At 47.1% G+C, this 14,790-nt stretch overlaps 1 protein-coding gene across 4 annotated transcripts; it reads right to left on the bottom strand.

The window, feature by feature from the left end:
* Positions 1-502: 502 nt before the first annotated feature.
* TNFRSF6B (TNF receptor superfamily member 6b) lies at positions 503-12,556 on the bottom strand. 4 transcript variants are annotated; one of them, XM_081011414.1, is made up of 5 exons: positions 12,443-12,556; positions 7,117-7,266; positions 5,003-5,378; positions 2,330-2,542; positions 503-1,123 (listed from the first exon to the last, which is right to left on the bottom strand). In XM_081011414.1, the coding sequence occupies exons 2-5, from the start codon at positions 7,159-7,161 to the stop codon at positions 837-839; spliced, it is 921 nt and encodes a 306-aa protein (XP_080867540.1). In that variant the 5' UTR covers positions 7,162-7,266; positions 12,443-12,556; the 3' UTR covers positions 503-836. The 4 variants fall into 4 exon arrangements, with proteins under 4 accessions (XP_080867540.1, XP_080867541.1, XP_080867539.1 ...); XM_081011415.1 differs by lacking the exon at positions 12,443-12,556 and adding an exon at positions 12,225-12,364; XM_081011413.1 differs by lacking the exon at positions 12,443-12,556 and adding an exon at positions 12,129-12,167.
* Positions 12,557-14,790: the final 2,234 nt, after the last annotated feature.

The following is a 14,790-nucleotide window of genomic DNA, read 5'->3' as shown; positions in this document are numbered from 1 at the left end:
TTGGGCTCTTACCCTGGGTGGGAACAATTCCTGGGCCCCACACCAGGGTAACGCTTTCAGCTAATTTTGACTGGTGAAAGTTTGTCTGCATAGACTGTTCCTTGTTTCTCCCTTCCCCATGTTTCATTCATGTGGAACATGCTGTTGATATATCTGGCAATATTAGGCTTATATATTTTAGAAACTTAAATGCACGCACTGGCCTTCCAGACAGATTTAGCCTCTTGATAATCCTGTCTGGTCACCAACCTCTTGTTTGTTGGGGCAGTATAAAAACGCTAACAACTAAGAAAGCCAGAGTTATGAATGGCAAGATAAATTAAAATATAAAAAAATATATGCAAGTGTAACCAATCCAACATAAACCAACTCTTCCCCTGGAACAAATGGGCCGCAGTGATAGGATTGTGGAAAGGATAAATCAGTTATTATTGATATATTTATGCTCATTTTGCGTGTTCTATTTGGGTGGCAGGGGAGAATAAGTAGCACATTTAAAAAAAAAAAAACAACCCTAATACTGAGTTAAATGCTTTTAAAAAAACAATTCCTTGGAAGTTCAGGACCCCCAGGGCGCACAATTTCATCAGGGAATACATTGCAGGAATACATCAGGGAATACATTTTCCCTGCTTGAGGGAAAATCAGACTCGTTAAAAATTGTGTCCATTAATTTTGCTTCTTTTCAAAGAGGGGAATTTTTTTTAATAAACAAAGCCCAAGGGAAGACAATGTCCTCTTAGATAAAGTCCCAGTCGCAGACCAAAATGGTACTGGTTATTTTTCTCAGAGGCGCTTGTGCATATCCTTTTTATAACTTGAACCCACGTCCAATCTCATGAGCTCAAGAAATGCTTTTGGATCTTCTTTTGTATATTCTGCAATTTCATGTGATCCAGGGCTTTCCAGAGCTTCTGCACCACGACCTGTTTCCCCAGAGTGTCCTTGAGCTGGATGAGGAAGGCATGGAGTTCCACCTGGAGCACTAATGGGCTCTTCTCATCACAACCTGCGGCAGGTGCACTTCCGTTGATTCTGTGAAGCAGTCTCTCCAGCCGTCTCTGCGACCCGACTTGGTAAGGCACAAAGTCTATTATGGCGTCTTGACAATCACTCCCGATTCCTGGAGAAGGCAGGGCGGGAAACGAAACAGGTCTTGGTATCAGGTGGTGTGAATAAGGCCTCTAGTGCCAGGCTCATATTACAGTGGGTGGGTGGCGCTGTGGTCTAAACCACAGAGCCTAGGAGTTGCCGATCAGAAGGTCGGCGGTTCAAATCCCCGTGATGGGGTGAGCTCCCGTTGTTCAGTCCCAGCTCCTGCCAACCTAGCAGTTCAAAAGCACGTCAAAGTGCAAGTAGATAAATAGGTACTGCTCCGGCAGGAAGGTAAACGGCGTTTCCGTGCGCTGCTCTGGTTCGCCAGAAGCAGATTAGTCATGCTGGCCACATGACCTGGAAGCTGTACACCGGCTCCCTCAGCCAAGAAAGCGAGATGAGCGCCACAACCCCAGAGTTGGGCACGACTGGACCTAATGGTCAGGGGTCCCTTTACCTTTTACTATTCAGTAGACTTCTACATGTTGTTTTTAGGCACCTGATAAGCCATGCTTCAATCCAAAAAGGGATTTGTGGAGTAGGTTACAAGGGCAGAAAATAGAATCCACTGGCAACTCAACAGACCAGCATTAGAGTGATGTTTTTGAAATTCCCAGGCTCTCTGACCCAGCTTTAAAGTGTTGCGTATGAAACTTGCCATGACTACTGCAATACATAGCTGTCAACTTTCAGATTTGAAAATAAGGGATCAGCAGCCTCGGAAATAAGGGATCAGCAGCTTCACCTGTCCTGGGGACAGTCTTTGGGATATCTAACAATCCAGGGAAGCAGCGGGAAATGGTGCTGGAATAAGGGAATTTCCCGCAAAAAAGGGAAGGTTGACAGCTATGCTGCAATGTGCTCTATGTGCATGACTCAGAAACGACAGCAGACCCAGAACGGGGCTGCCGCACACCATACGTTACAGCAGTCATGGAGCATTCTGGGAACTGCAGTTCGTTAAGGGTCCTGACTTCACAGAGCTACAGTTCTCAGCACCCTTAGCAAACTACGGTTCCCAGGATTCTCAATGATGATTTAAGTGGAATAAGAGTGCTCTAAAAGCATGGGGTGGACGGACCATAAGCCGGCAAGAGTGGGAGTTCTGGAAAGGGCACAAAAGAACTCCTAAATTACAGGGCCCAGGATTTTGCTGAAGGTAAGTCACAAGTGCTTGATGTTCATTTGAAATGGGCGGGGGGGGGGGTACCTGTGCCTCCATGCAGCTTCTCACCTGGTGCTTCGTCTGCTTTGTCCTTGGTGCTGTTGGCTTTGCTCATCTTGCAAACGGTGCAGAAGGTGTCATGGAACTGGTTCCCAGGGACGTTGACCGCCAGGCCTTGCTTAGAACAGTCCCGGTGAGGTTGGCACACCTCAGTGCTGGAAACAGAGTCGGAAAAGGTCCCCTGAGGACACGGGATACATGTAGTGTCCTCCTGCGGGTTGCCTGTAAGATACAGCCATGGCAAAAGAAGAAGAAGCTGTGAGCAAGCACTGCATGCAAATTCCGAATGGAACTGGGCATTGTCTAAGAACAGCGGTTCCCAAATGTCTTACTCCCCCCCCCCCATGTAGCACTTAAAAAATTGCTGAGGGTCTTGTAGGACCACTTGGTACTGGGGTTCTCTAAGGGTGTGGCAGGAGAGGATGGCAAGTGTATTGGGAAAATTCAAGGACAATCAAACATTTAAACATTTCAGTGTAGTATAGCATATTATCAGTATATCTATTATTTGCAGAATATGATCATTGCAGATGGTGACAGCAGTCACGAAATTAAAAGACGCCTGCTTCTTGGGAGAAAAGCAATGACAAACCTAGACAGCATCTTAAAAAGCAGAGACATCACCTTGCCAACAAAGGTCCATATAGTTAAAGCTATGGTTTTCCCAGATGTATGGAAGTGAGAGCTGGACCATAAAGAAGGCTGATTGCCAAAGAATTGATGCTTTTGAATTATGGTGCTGGAGGAGACTCTTGAGAGTCCCGTGGACTGCAAGAAGATCAAACCACACACGTGGGTCCACAAGGTTTCATTTCCTCCCACCATTTCTAGACGTAAAGCTAAGGTGAAACCGTGTAACTTATGGACTTCACTTTTGTGTGTTCCCCAGTGGCCGCAGTTGTTCCGACCAAAACAAAAGTGGTCTTAAACTTCACAACTGGAGGAGTTAATTGAAGAAAATCCACTACGCTAGCCTGATTCAGTAAAAGGCAGAATTCTAAGTCAGGTATAGGTTGCCACAAAGTATGTGAATAATATAACTTGTTCAAAGTCCAAAATCCAGTTTATTACAGAACATATAGAAAAGAATCTCAGCAAAACACCACTGAACCACAAAACTTCTCTGAACTGAGTCCACCCATTGAGCACCCCCAGTCCAAGGCAGAGACAAAGGCCTCATCCAGACTTGTGACTTGATACCATCTCCCGTTGGGGAGAACAGAGGACTTGAGCCATGTGGTCTATGACCAGAACTGTACTCCAGAAAACATAGATGTTTGCTAGAGGCACTGGCGAGAGGAAGGCAAATGAATAAGGGCTGCCAGACTGATGTTGCAATGCAGGAGGAATTTCTGGCCAGTAGGCTTGCTTCTGCACCTCCATAAATAATAAATAACAAATAACAAATATTTATTATTTATACCCCACCCATCTGGATGGGCTTTCCCAGACACTCTGGGCAGCTTCCAACAAAATACTAAAATACAGTAATGCATCAAACATTAAAAGCTTCCCTAAACAGGTGGCACACACCTGGTTTCAAACCCATGCAAAGCCCTGATGGCAACTGTCTATTTTGCAGAGCCTTGCCAGAATTCCCCACTGTTCATGGAGTACCAAGCTTTCTATATATGTAAATATGATTTATTTACACATATTAAAATTGGAAGCTTTGAATGGAGAGAGATTTCACAGCGTTCATGTCTCAGAAGAAGCCCATTCTTCATAGCAGCCCAGCGCTGGATTCCCAGACATCGGGGTGCCACAATACAGTGGTGCCTCGGGTTAAGAACTTAATTTGTTCTGGAGGTCCGTTCTTAACCTGAAACTGTTCTTAACCTGAAGCACCACTTTAGCTAATGGGGCCTCCCACTGCTGCTGCACCGCCGGAGCACAATTTCTGTTCTCATCCTGAAGCAAAGTTCTTAACCTGAGGTACTATTTCTGGGTTAGCGGAGTCTGTAACCTGAAGTGTCTGTAACCCGAGGTACCACTGTATATGAAAAGTATTGACAAGCTGGAATGTGTGCAGAGGAGGGCAGCAAGGATGATCAAGGGTCTGGAAACCAGGCCTTATGAGGAACTGTTGAAGGAGCTGGGTAAGTTTAGCTTGGAAAAGAGCAGACTGAGAGGAGATATGGTAGTCATCTTCAGATGTCTGAAGAGGGATGTCAGATGTCTGTCACATGGAAGAGGGAGCAAGCTTGTTTTCCCCTGCTCTGGAGGGTAGGACTCTAAGCAGTGGTTTCAAATGACAAGAAAGGAGATTCCGACTAAGCATCAGGAAGAAGGTGGACTCTCCCTGAGTGGATGCTTTTAAGCAGAGGTTGGACGGCCATCTGTCAGGGATGCTTTAGTTGAGTTTCCTGCATTGCAGGGGGTTGGACTAGATCAGGCATAGGCAAACTCAGCCCTCCAAATGTTTTTGGACTACAACTCCCATCATCCCTAGCCAACAGGACCAGCGGTCAGGGATGATGGGAATTGTAGTCCCAAAACATCTGGAGGGCCGAGTTTGCCTATGCCTGGACTAGATGATCCTGGTGAGCCCCTTCCAACTCAACAATTCTATGATTCTAACCTCTGTGATTTACCAGGGACAGCCAGCCCAAACCAAGGGCTGTCCCCAGTAGAGCGGCGCCTGCTGGGATCGAGAGTGAGGGTGCCGCTTGCAATACGTACCAAGCTGAGCAACTCCGGTTCCCAAAGGGCAGCTGGAGTGCTTTATGCAGAAATCCAAATCCGAGTGGTAGCCCGCCTTGCACTGGCACGCCCGGTTGTGTGTGCCGTTGCACGGCCACACCTCTTCTTCCAGGCTGTTGCAGAAGACGTTGCAGTACAGGCACTTCTTGAGGTAGTTCCAGTATTGCGTGTAGTGGAGAGCGGGGCAGGGCTGGCAAACGGTGTCCTTATCATTGGTGCACTCTTCAGCCACGTACGTCCCCGGCGGGCACTGCTTGCACACAAACACCTCATTGGTCCGGCGATCTCGCCTGCTGTAGGTGGGGTAGCTGCCGGAACACGGGGGGGCCAAGAGCAGGATGTAGAGCACCACCCACTAGAAGGCAAAGGGAGAGAGCGCAAGTGAGCCGGATGCAGCAACCGTGTTCCTTTCCCAGTAACTGTCCTTGGCAAAGGTTTCTGCAATTGGGTGAGATTTCTAACGTTTTGCTAGTATCCTCGTGGTCAGGTCCTGCTTTGAGGGGTTTTCTCCCTAGCATCTGGTTGGCCACTGTGAGAATGGGATGCAGGATTAGATGGGCCACTGGCCTGACCCACCAGTCTCTTCTGAAGAAAGGTAAAGGACCCCTGACAGTTACTGTATTTTTCGCTCTATAAGACGCACCAGACCACAAGACGCACCTAGTTTTTGGAGGAGGAAAACAAAGGGGAAGAAATTCTGAATCTCAGAAGCCAGAACAGCAAGAAGGATCGCTGTGCAGTGAAAGCAGCGATCCTCCTTGCTGTTCTGGCTTCTGGGATAGCTGCGCAGCCTGCATTCGCTCCATAAGACGCACACACATTTCCCCTTACTTTTTAGGAGGGAAAAAGTGAGTCTTATAGAGCAAAAAATATGGTAAGTCCAGTCGCGGACAACTCTGGGGTTGCGGCGCTCATCTCGCTTTGTAGGCCAAAGGAACCTACGTTTGTCCACAGACAGTTTTTCCGGGTCATGTGGCCAGCATGACTAAGCCGCTTCTAAGCGCACGGAAATGCCGTTTACCTTCCCGCCAGGGAAGCACTTTGATGTGCTTTTGAACTGCTAGGTTGGCAGGAGCAGGGACCAAGCAACGGGAGCTCACCCCATCGTGGGGATTCGAACTGCCGACCTTCCGATTGGCAAGCCCTAGGCTCTGTGGTTTAGACCTCAGTGCCACCCACTCTTCTTAGGTTCCTTTAAAGGGTAGCTTTTAATGTTTAACAGACTATTGTATTTTAATATTTTGTTGGAAGCTGCCCAGAGTGGCTGGGTATAAATAATAAATTTATTATTATTATTATTGGCATAAGGCCAGTCCACCACCCTCTTTTCCACATGCCTCTGGGAAACCCACAAGTGTGGCATGAGCACAAAAGTCTTCTCCTACTGTTCATCCCCACCTGTGTGTCCAAAAAGCCAATGCAGGCTCCAAGTCCTCCTTCCCCTGCAGAGACAACAGCCCTGAGACTAGGAACAGGCTGCCTTTCCCTTAAGCAATGAAAGCAACCCTCACTTAGAATATTGAGTCACCTGCCCTCTGCCACCTCCTGTGTTCCTTGTTTCTCTTTAACATATGCAGAACTCTGCTTGACTTGGCAACATCCCAGTTCAACTGCTTCCAAGAAGTCCATACGACGAGTAGGAAGACAGCCCTCCTTCCTTGCACTTCGCAACCCCCTGCACCCTCCCCAGCAGTCAAAGGCAGGCTGCTTCTGAACATTAGCTGTCATGGCTAATAGGCCTTGATGCCCCTGCCCTTGACCAAGCCCTAGAGTCATGAGAGAGAGAGAGAGAGAGACTTCTTCCATTCTCTCTGCACCAGGGTTTCCCAAACTTGGGTCTCCGGCTGTTGTTGGACTACCACTCCCATCATCCCTAGCTAGCAGGACCAGTGGTCAGGGATGATGGGAGTTGTAGTCCAACGACAGCTGGAGACCCACGTTTGGCAAACCCTGCTCTACACCAAGGGTAGCCAACGTGGTGCCTTCCAGGTGACTACAACTCCCATGTTGGACACTCTAGCTCTACCCTGTTCAAGCGTATTTATGCTTGCAAACCTAGACATCTGAAAGCAAAAGGGAGCCAGGAATTCTACCTCTGAGAGCGTCCTGAAAGGGTTCCGCTTGCTGTAGAGTTGCATACTACTTCCGAGGGTCTTGACAGTCCTGCTCGCTCTCTTGGAATCAGGTGGGGTCTGCCGCAGTGCGGACTCAGCCCTTCTCTTGTGTTTGCAGATGATGTAGTTCTGGGAAAGAAAAAGTGAAAGGAAACAGAGTGTAAAGAGACCGTAAAGAAAACAATGTGCAGGCGTGCAGAAGGACGGAATGTTCTGTTCTTTGGAGAGTTAGAATGAACCCTCTTAATTTGTCTGAGATTGGCTGTTTCCCTTTTGCGGGGGAGGAATATACAGGACAGGGGGCTAGTTTTCAGAGCTGCCCTGACCCTTCCTCAAAACCACAGACAGGTGTCAGGATTAGACAAGTGGAGGCTCATGTGAAGAGATGCTATCCATGTCTTGTGTTTAGCTGATTGAGTACCTGGACTAAGCATAAAAGCAGATGCGTTACGTAAGGTTAGTTTTGAGAATCTGATCAAAGGCTTTGCAATTAGAAAAAGTAGAAGAATGCAGAAGGTACATAAAGAATGGAGAATATTTAAAGGCTATCTGAAAAATTAGTGTAACAAAAAAAATATCTCCTGGCAGACCTTGAATGATTCTTGCAAAATTAAGGTGATAAATAATAAAGTACTCTTGACAAGAACTGGGAAAGCAAAAATAATAATAAGGCACTGCGTGTAAAATAACAAATGAGAAATAGTACAATGAGAATAACCGGAAGTTAATTTTATTTATTTTAATATTTCTTCTTCTTCTTCCTCTTCTTCTTCTTCTTCTTCTTCTTCTTCTTCTTCTTCTTCTTCTTCTTCTTCTTGAATAAGGGTCTAAGATAGCATCTACCTCATGCTCCCAGCATCTCCCTCTTCTTTTCTCCTATGTCCTATCCCTCTTGTTCCACTTTAGCCTTATTTTTTATTTTTTTTACATTGAAGGGGCATGAACCAGCTTTTGCTGGAAAAGCAAGGTAGTCCAGGCTCATCTGGCAAGGATAAGATAGTCCTTTCTTATTTTCACATTCTGTACTCCCAATACTCTTAAACTGTTGATTTATGCTGTTAGTCAGTTTATATCCCACTGGGTCTTAGGATCCTCGTTGCTTTAAAAGCACTGGCATAAGTTCTTGAGAAGGAGGTCCAATTTCTGAGTGCAGTGCCAAAGACTTTTGGCCACTGAGTAGGCTGAGAGAGAAGTTTTTTTCATTTTGTGCTAGCTGATGAAGCTGTCAGGAGTTCAGCCTACACTCGAGTAGGACCCTGGCAGAGACACATGCCCGACTGGCATGTTCTCTCCCTCCTGGTCTTTCATTCGGGAGCTTCAAAAGCTTTCTTCTGCCTAAACATCACAGCGACCAATGCCAACAGACATTGGCACACTTAGGGATTCGCAGAGTGCTCGCAGTTTGCGTAACAGACCTCAGCAACTCAGCATTTTGGCTAATCTACTTTATTTATTTATTTATATAAACACACATGGAGCACTGCAACATGGCTCCCTCTCTCTCTAGCATCAGACAGCAAAGAGAAAAAGAACAAAGGACAATAGTCCCACTTCACGGAACACAGTAACACAAACATCCTGTCTCCATCACATCCCACTCTGTGGAGTCAAAACAAACACCATCATGTGATAAGACAAAAATCCCATGACTGCAATCATAGATCAGGAATTCTAACAGAAGCCTCAGACATAGAGACCCTTGCTTAGAGATGCACAAATCTCTGAGATTTCCCAGAGAGCTAGCAGTTTGTTCCCAGTATCTGGTAAGAGCAATGGGAGGTTGCACTACTACCAGGAGGGTCTTTAATTGGACCAGACACCCTTATCCTGACAACAGCTGTAGTCCCACTTACACTATTTGCTAAATAGATGAACTCATGCACACAGAAGCTGTCGAGACAACTGTTTATCTGCTATTTCTGACAACACATTTGGGCATTTCAGGATTATGGCATGGCTGGGCTTTTTGGGGACTTTCAAGCAACCATCAACTACCGTATTTTTCGCCCTATAGGGTGCACCGGCCCATAGGGCGCATCTAGTTTTTGGGGGGAGGAAATAAAGAAAAAAAATTATTTCCCCCCCAGGAGCGGGGCTGGGGCAGGGGAAGCCCGAGCTTCCCCCGACCCCAGCCCCCAGAACAGGCTGCTATCCGCAAGCCTTGGGAGTTCTGCAGGAACTCCCAAGGCTTGCGGACATCTGCCCGAAGCCCGGGGTGCGCTGCGGAGCGCTCCCGGGTTTCGGGCTGCAGGCTGCCATCTGCAAGCCTAGGGAGCCCGGAGGGAACTCCTGCCGGGCTCCCCAGGCTTGTGGATAGCTTCCTGAAGCCTGGAGAGCGAGAGGGGTCGGTGCGCACCGACCCCTCTCGCTCTCCAGGCTTCAGCGAAAGCCTGCATTCGCCCCATAGGACGCACACACATTTCCCCTTCATTTTTGGAGGGGAAAAAGTGCGTCCTATAGGGTGAAAAATACGGCAGTTCCATGCAATCCAAACCATCTATGGTGTGAATCTGTCCACGGCCAGTTCATTTCCCTCTGAACTCCCTAGTCTACATCCCCCTGCCCCAAGAAGCGTGTAGCTTCTTGATACCTAAGGATTACACCACCTAGCCTTGGATCATAGCCAAATGTCTTATCTTAGAATTAGGTTTCTTTGAAGACAGGTGCATTAAGTAGAGGATGCACAAAGAGACTGGAGCTGACATACGACTCGTACACAATGTTAAATAGGAACCAGCCATCTATCTATCAGGGACCCAAACCAATGGCTTCAAATGACAAGAAATGGGGTTCCAATTAAACTTCAGGAAGAACATTCTGACAGTAAGAGCAGTTCAACACCCTCAATAATGTCTACACGGACTGGCAGTGGCTCTCCAGGCTCTTTGCCAGGCAGTCTTCCCATGTCCTACCTAGAGATCCCAAGGATCTGGCATGCTCTGACCCTCAGCCACAGCCCTTCTCCAAACACATGCTAAGCCAAGGAAGAAATAAGATGAAAAGTGTGTGTTATGCTTATGTGAAACAAGACACAGACCTCATATCCTAAGAGCGCAAGGATCTGGGAAGCATCCAGCCACACAAATCTTTTCAATTAAGAATAAATCTTTACCCAATAAAAGTTTATTACTTAAATAAACTGTGTGTGAATCCCAGACATCTCTGCTAGGACCAAAAGAATTAACGACAGTAGCCCAACTGAAGTCATCTCAGATATCCTCCAGATGTTTTGGGTTACGACTCCCAACATCCCCAGCCAGCACAGGGTTAGTAAGAGATATAAAACCAGAGCAGGGTTGCATAATGCGGAAGGCTGGCTTAAGAGAATGAAGAAAAGCTCACTCCTTTTGAGCAAAAAGAACATAGTTGCTGCAATGGAATACCAAGGCACCTTTTGCAGTGGGTTATTATTATTATTATTATTATTAATATACCACTTTATATTTTAAAGAAAAAAATCTCAAAGCAGTTTACAACACATTGACACATCAAATAAAACAATCCAGAAGAAAACAAATGCAAGCTTCAAGGAAAATATTTCAGATCCTTTCTCTAAGTGACATTTTGCTTTCCCCATACTTAATTTATAGAGCTGCCCCACAGCAGAAGTGCTCTAGGAAGCCAGTGTGGTGTAGTGGTTAGAGTGTCAGACCAGGACATGGGAGATCAGGGTTCAAATCCGCACTCAGTTGTGAAGCTCACTGTGAGTCATTGTAAGGATTAACTGCGGAGTGCTAGGGGTGAACCATGTACTCTTTGGAGAAAAAGTTGAGATATGAATGCAATAAATAAGCTCTTCTCCTTATCTGCTGGAGGGCCCAACCAGACGGAGATGTCAGTCGCCAATCTGGCATCAAGACATCTCCACATGGTTGCAAAATGTGCCTGGGGAATTTCTAACACTGCCATGCAACACACACACACCGCTTTTCTTCCCAGCTTATATACTTCCCAATTTAAATGTATAAAGTTACATGATTAATTTGGGTGGGTAGCTTACACAGAAAGGCATTTATATCTGTAAGACAGGATTCTTTTGAAAAAGAGACTTGATGAAGTGGTCGAATCAGCCACTTTGGGCAGATCCACAGAACCCACTGAACACAAATTTAAAGCACTTCTCTCGAAGGATCCTGGAAACTGTAACCTCCCATTGCAGAGCTACAATGCCAGCACCCTCAACTACAGTTCCTAGAATTCTTTAGGGGGAACCATGTGTTGAATGTGCTTTAGAATGCATGTGAATTTGCAGTATTATAGCACTTTAAATAAACCCTATAATATAGCAGAAGAATTGTGCTCAACAAAGAACAGTCTCTTTTGTACACCTGATGAACATTTAACGACAGCCTCATCTGTACACACACACACACACACACACACACCTGACAAAAACATGTCCTCATGACAGCATCACATGTACACCAGCAGACACATGCATGTCTCATACCTCCCACCAGACACAGACACACATGCACCAGTCGCACATGAACACACAGGAAATCATCGTCTCTGCCAGGAAAACAGCACTGACGACCCCTACGTTCCCTCGGAAGGCACATCAGCACAGGCATCGTGAGGAAGAGGCCAATAATAATAATAATAACAATTTTATTATTTATGCCCTGCTCATCTGGCTGGGTTCCCCCAGCCACTCTGGGTGGCTTCCAGCACATCTAAAAACATAACAAAACGTCAAACATTAAAAACCTCCTGATACAGGGCTGCCTTCAGATGTCTTCTAAAGGTTGTGTCGGTCTTTATCACCTTGACATCTGATGGGAGGGCGCCACCGCAGAGAAGACCTGGTGGTGGTGGTGATGATGATGACCAACTATGTTTATAAGGGTATCTACTGAGAAGAGCCATTAAAAAGCAACTGTGGAAATAATAAATATTCAGGGGCGGCGCCGAACTTTGCCCTCGCTCCGGGCGCCGTATTACCAAAGTCCGCCCCAGCATCATGTCAATGCCTCTATCTGCACACATACCTCGCACCAGACATGGACCCACATGCAGCCGGCGCGACCACGCGAACCCTCAGGAAACGGTCATCCCCGCTAGGAAAACAGCGCAGATGACCCTACCTGAGACACGAATCATCGCCACGCGTTCCCTCGAAAGGCGCATCTACGCGCGCACCCGGCTTTCTATTCCCGGCAAAGCCAGAAACGCTTCGCCACCGCGCGTAAAGGCGCACGCCGAGGCGCACGCGGGCTGGCGGACCCCGCCGAGCCTCGCGCGCCTCTTCCGCAGCCGGAGCCGACTCGGCCTGCGCCGCGCTCCGCCCCTGCCTGCCCTTTACCTCGGCTCGCTGCGGTTTCGTTGGTGGGCTCGCCTTGGCGCGGCCTTTGCTCCCCGCCCCTTATATGGTGGCTCCCCGCCGCTTCTTTCCAGCTGGCTCCACCCCAAGGGAAATCCCAAAACCAAAACGCGTTTCCAAATTTGCGCGCTTCCTGGAAAAGGGATGAGGACAAATGGGGGGTGATTGGGTTCATAGCTGTCAACCTTTCCCTTTCCTTGCGAGGAATCCTATTCCGAATAAGGGGGTTTCCCTTTTAAAGAGGGAAACGTTGACAGCTTTAATTCGGTTCGAGGATCCGAAGCGCAGCGACCCGCTCGAAACAGCGGCAATTGGGTGATCGATCGCCCAAGGGGCAGCTGACGACCCCAGCCCCTAGAGGGTCGTGTGTGTTCAGGTCCCATTCTGCGGTTTCTTCAGCCATGGATCTGCATGCCTCTGCTGCCACTCTCTGTCCGCAAAATTCATCTGGATGGAGCTTATTCTCCCTTCCCTAAATCGCCGGTTCTCTGCTCCCCGCCTCGATTCTGGCATGTGTGCAGGCATTTTTGAACTTTTGTTCAGGCACTTTAAAAATAATAAATCCCAGGGAAGCAGCAAGTGCTAACGTAAGGTTGTGGCTGGGAGCATCTAGCTTGCATTGAGAAGAAGTTCCTGGGTTCTATTGCCAGCGCCTCCAGGAGGAGCGGAGAATGTCACCTGGCTGAAACCCTGGAGTGATGCTGTCAATCAGTGTAGGCAGTACTGACCTGGATGGACCAACGGGGTTGATTTCATGAGGCTAGGTTCTTAAGTGCTACTAACCTCAGTTATGATTCATGGAAGGTGACGGGGGGGGGGAGCGGGTAGGAAGATATCAATTTCCTTTTAATAAGAAGAAATACTGAAGCCTTTTGCAAGAGTGATTTTTACCAAAGGCAGAGATTCCCAAACTGGTCTATGGACCACCATTGCTTTGTTTAAGTGTTCCGCAGTGTATCTGTGGATACTTGATTGAAGACGAGAGGCGGCACATCTGTCACATTAAATATCAATGTTGCATTTAAATTGTGGCTTTTATTTCTTACATTGTGTTTCTATTGTGTTTCCAATTTGAATTCTGTTGAATGCAAAAGAATACAACATAAGAAATTTCTAAAAGCAATAAAAACGCAATTAACAACCATGCAGCATCTAGCACAGCAGTTTATGATTGCTACGACAGGCACAAAAACTATTAACTGATCATTTTCAGATGGTCTGTGAAAGTCGTGGAATCACTGTATGTACTGTGATGACAATTTCTGAAGTAATCCTTTGGGTGCACTGTGGTAAAACAACTCCCCCTGTAGCCAGGCTGCTTATTAAACATTGAACTCCTTTCTGGTGAATTTGGCTCCAACCCACAACAGTTTCTTGCTGTCTAAAGAGCCACAAGAGGGAGTATAAGCTTCATGCTAGATAGAACAAAGTACAGTGGTACCTCGGTTTATGAACTTAATCCGTTCTGGAAGTCTGTTCTTAAACCGAGGTGCGCTTTCCCTAATGAGGCCTGCCGCCGGCGGTGCCCTTCCACCGTGTGGATTCCGTTCTTAGACACTACTTCCAGTTTTGTGGAGTTCGTAAATCGAATCGTTCATAAACAGGACTGTTCTTAAACTGAGGTACCACTGTACTAGGATTTAATCCATGGCAGCATCTCTAATTCAAAGGGTGAGGATAAAGGTAAAGGGTAAAGGGACCCCTGACCATTACGTCCAGTCATGGCCGACTCTGGGGTTGCGGTGCTCATCTCGCTTTACTGGCCGAGGGAGCCGGCGTACAGCTTCCGGGTCATGTGGCCAGCATGACTGAGCCGCTTCTGGCGAACCAGAGCAGCTCACGGAAACGCCGTTTACCTTCCCGCCAGAGCGGTACCTATTTATCTACTTGCACTTTGATGTGCTTTCAAACTGATAAGTTGGCAGGAGCAGGGACCGAGCAACGGGAGCTCACCCCGTCACGGGGATTCGCACCGCCGACCTTCTGATCGGCAAGTCCTAGGCTCTGTGGTTTAACCTACAGTGCCACCCGCGTCCCTTAAGGCTCAGGATAACAACTTGCATATATGTCAATAAACAGGCATAGGAGTTGCAGGTCAATGCTATGCCTGTTCATTCAGAACTGTGCTCTGTGGAACATATTTCCAAATAAATATGCATAAATAAATATGCCCACATCAAATTAGGCATGCCCTCAATTCTCTCGTGCTGAAATCCATCTTCAGCTTTACCTAAAGCACTTTGCAGAGATTTTGCTTTACTCAGTCATTCCCATTAGTAAGTATCATAAGCTTGGTTTGTATGGGCTGCTCCACTACAAGCCAAATGTGT

This window comes from Podarcis pityusensis, assembly GCF_964106645.2.
Source record: "Podarcis pityusensis genome assembly, chromosome: 6".
Lineage (NCBI taxonomy): Eukaryota > Metazoa > Chordata > Lepidosauria > Squamata > Lacertidae > Podarcis > Podarcis pityusensis.
Note: the sequence above shows the minus strand (reverse complement) of the source record. Positions and strands in the feature narration are given on the sequence as shown.

Excerpts from the sequence above, each read along its gene's own strand:
- TNFRSF6B (XM_081011412.1), bottom strand. The coding sequence starts at position 12,006 with ATGGCTCTTCTCAGTAGATACCCTTATAAACATAGTTGGTCATCATCA. Across the intron at positions 7,267-11,847 it reads AGGCAGCCCTGTATCAGGAG|AACTACATCATCTGCAAACA; the intron begins GTTTTTAATGTT and ends TTTCTTTCCCAG. Across the intron at positions 2,543-5,002 it reads AACCGGAGTTGCTCAGCTTG|GCAACCCGCAGGAGGACACT; the intron begins GTACGTATTGCA and ends TGTATCTTACAG.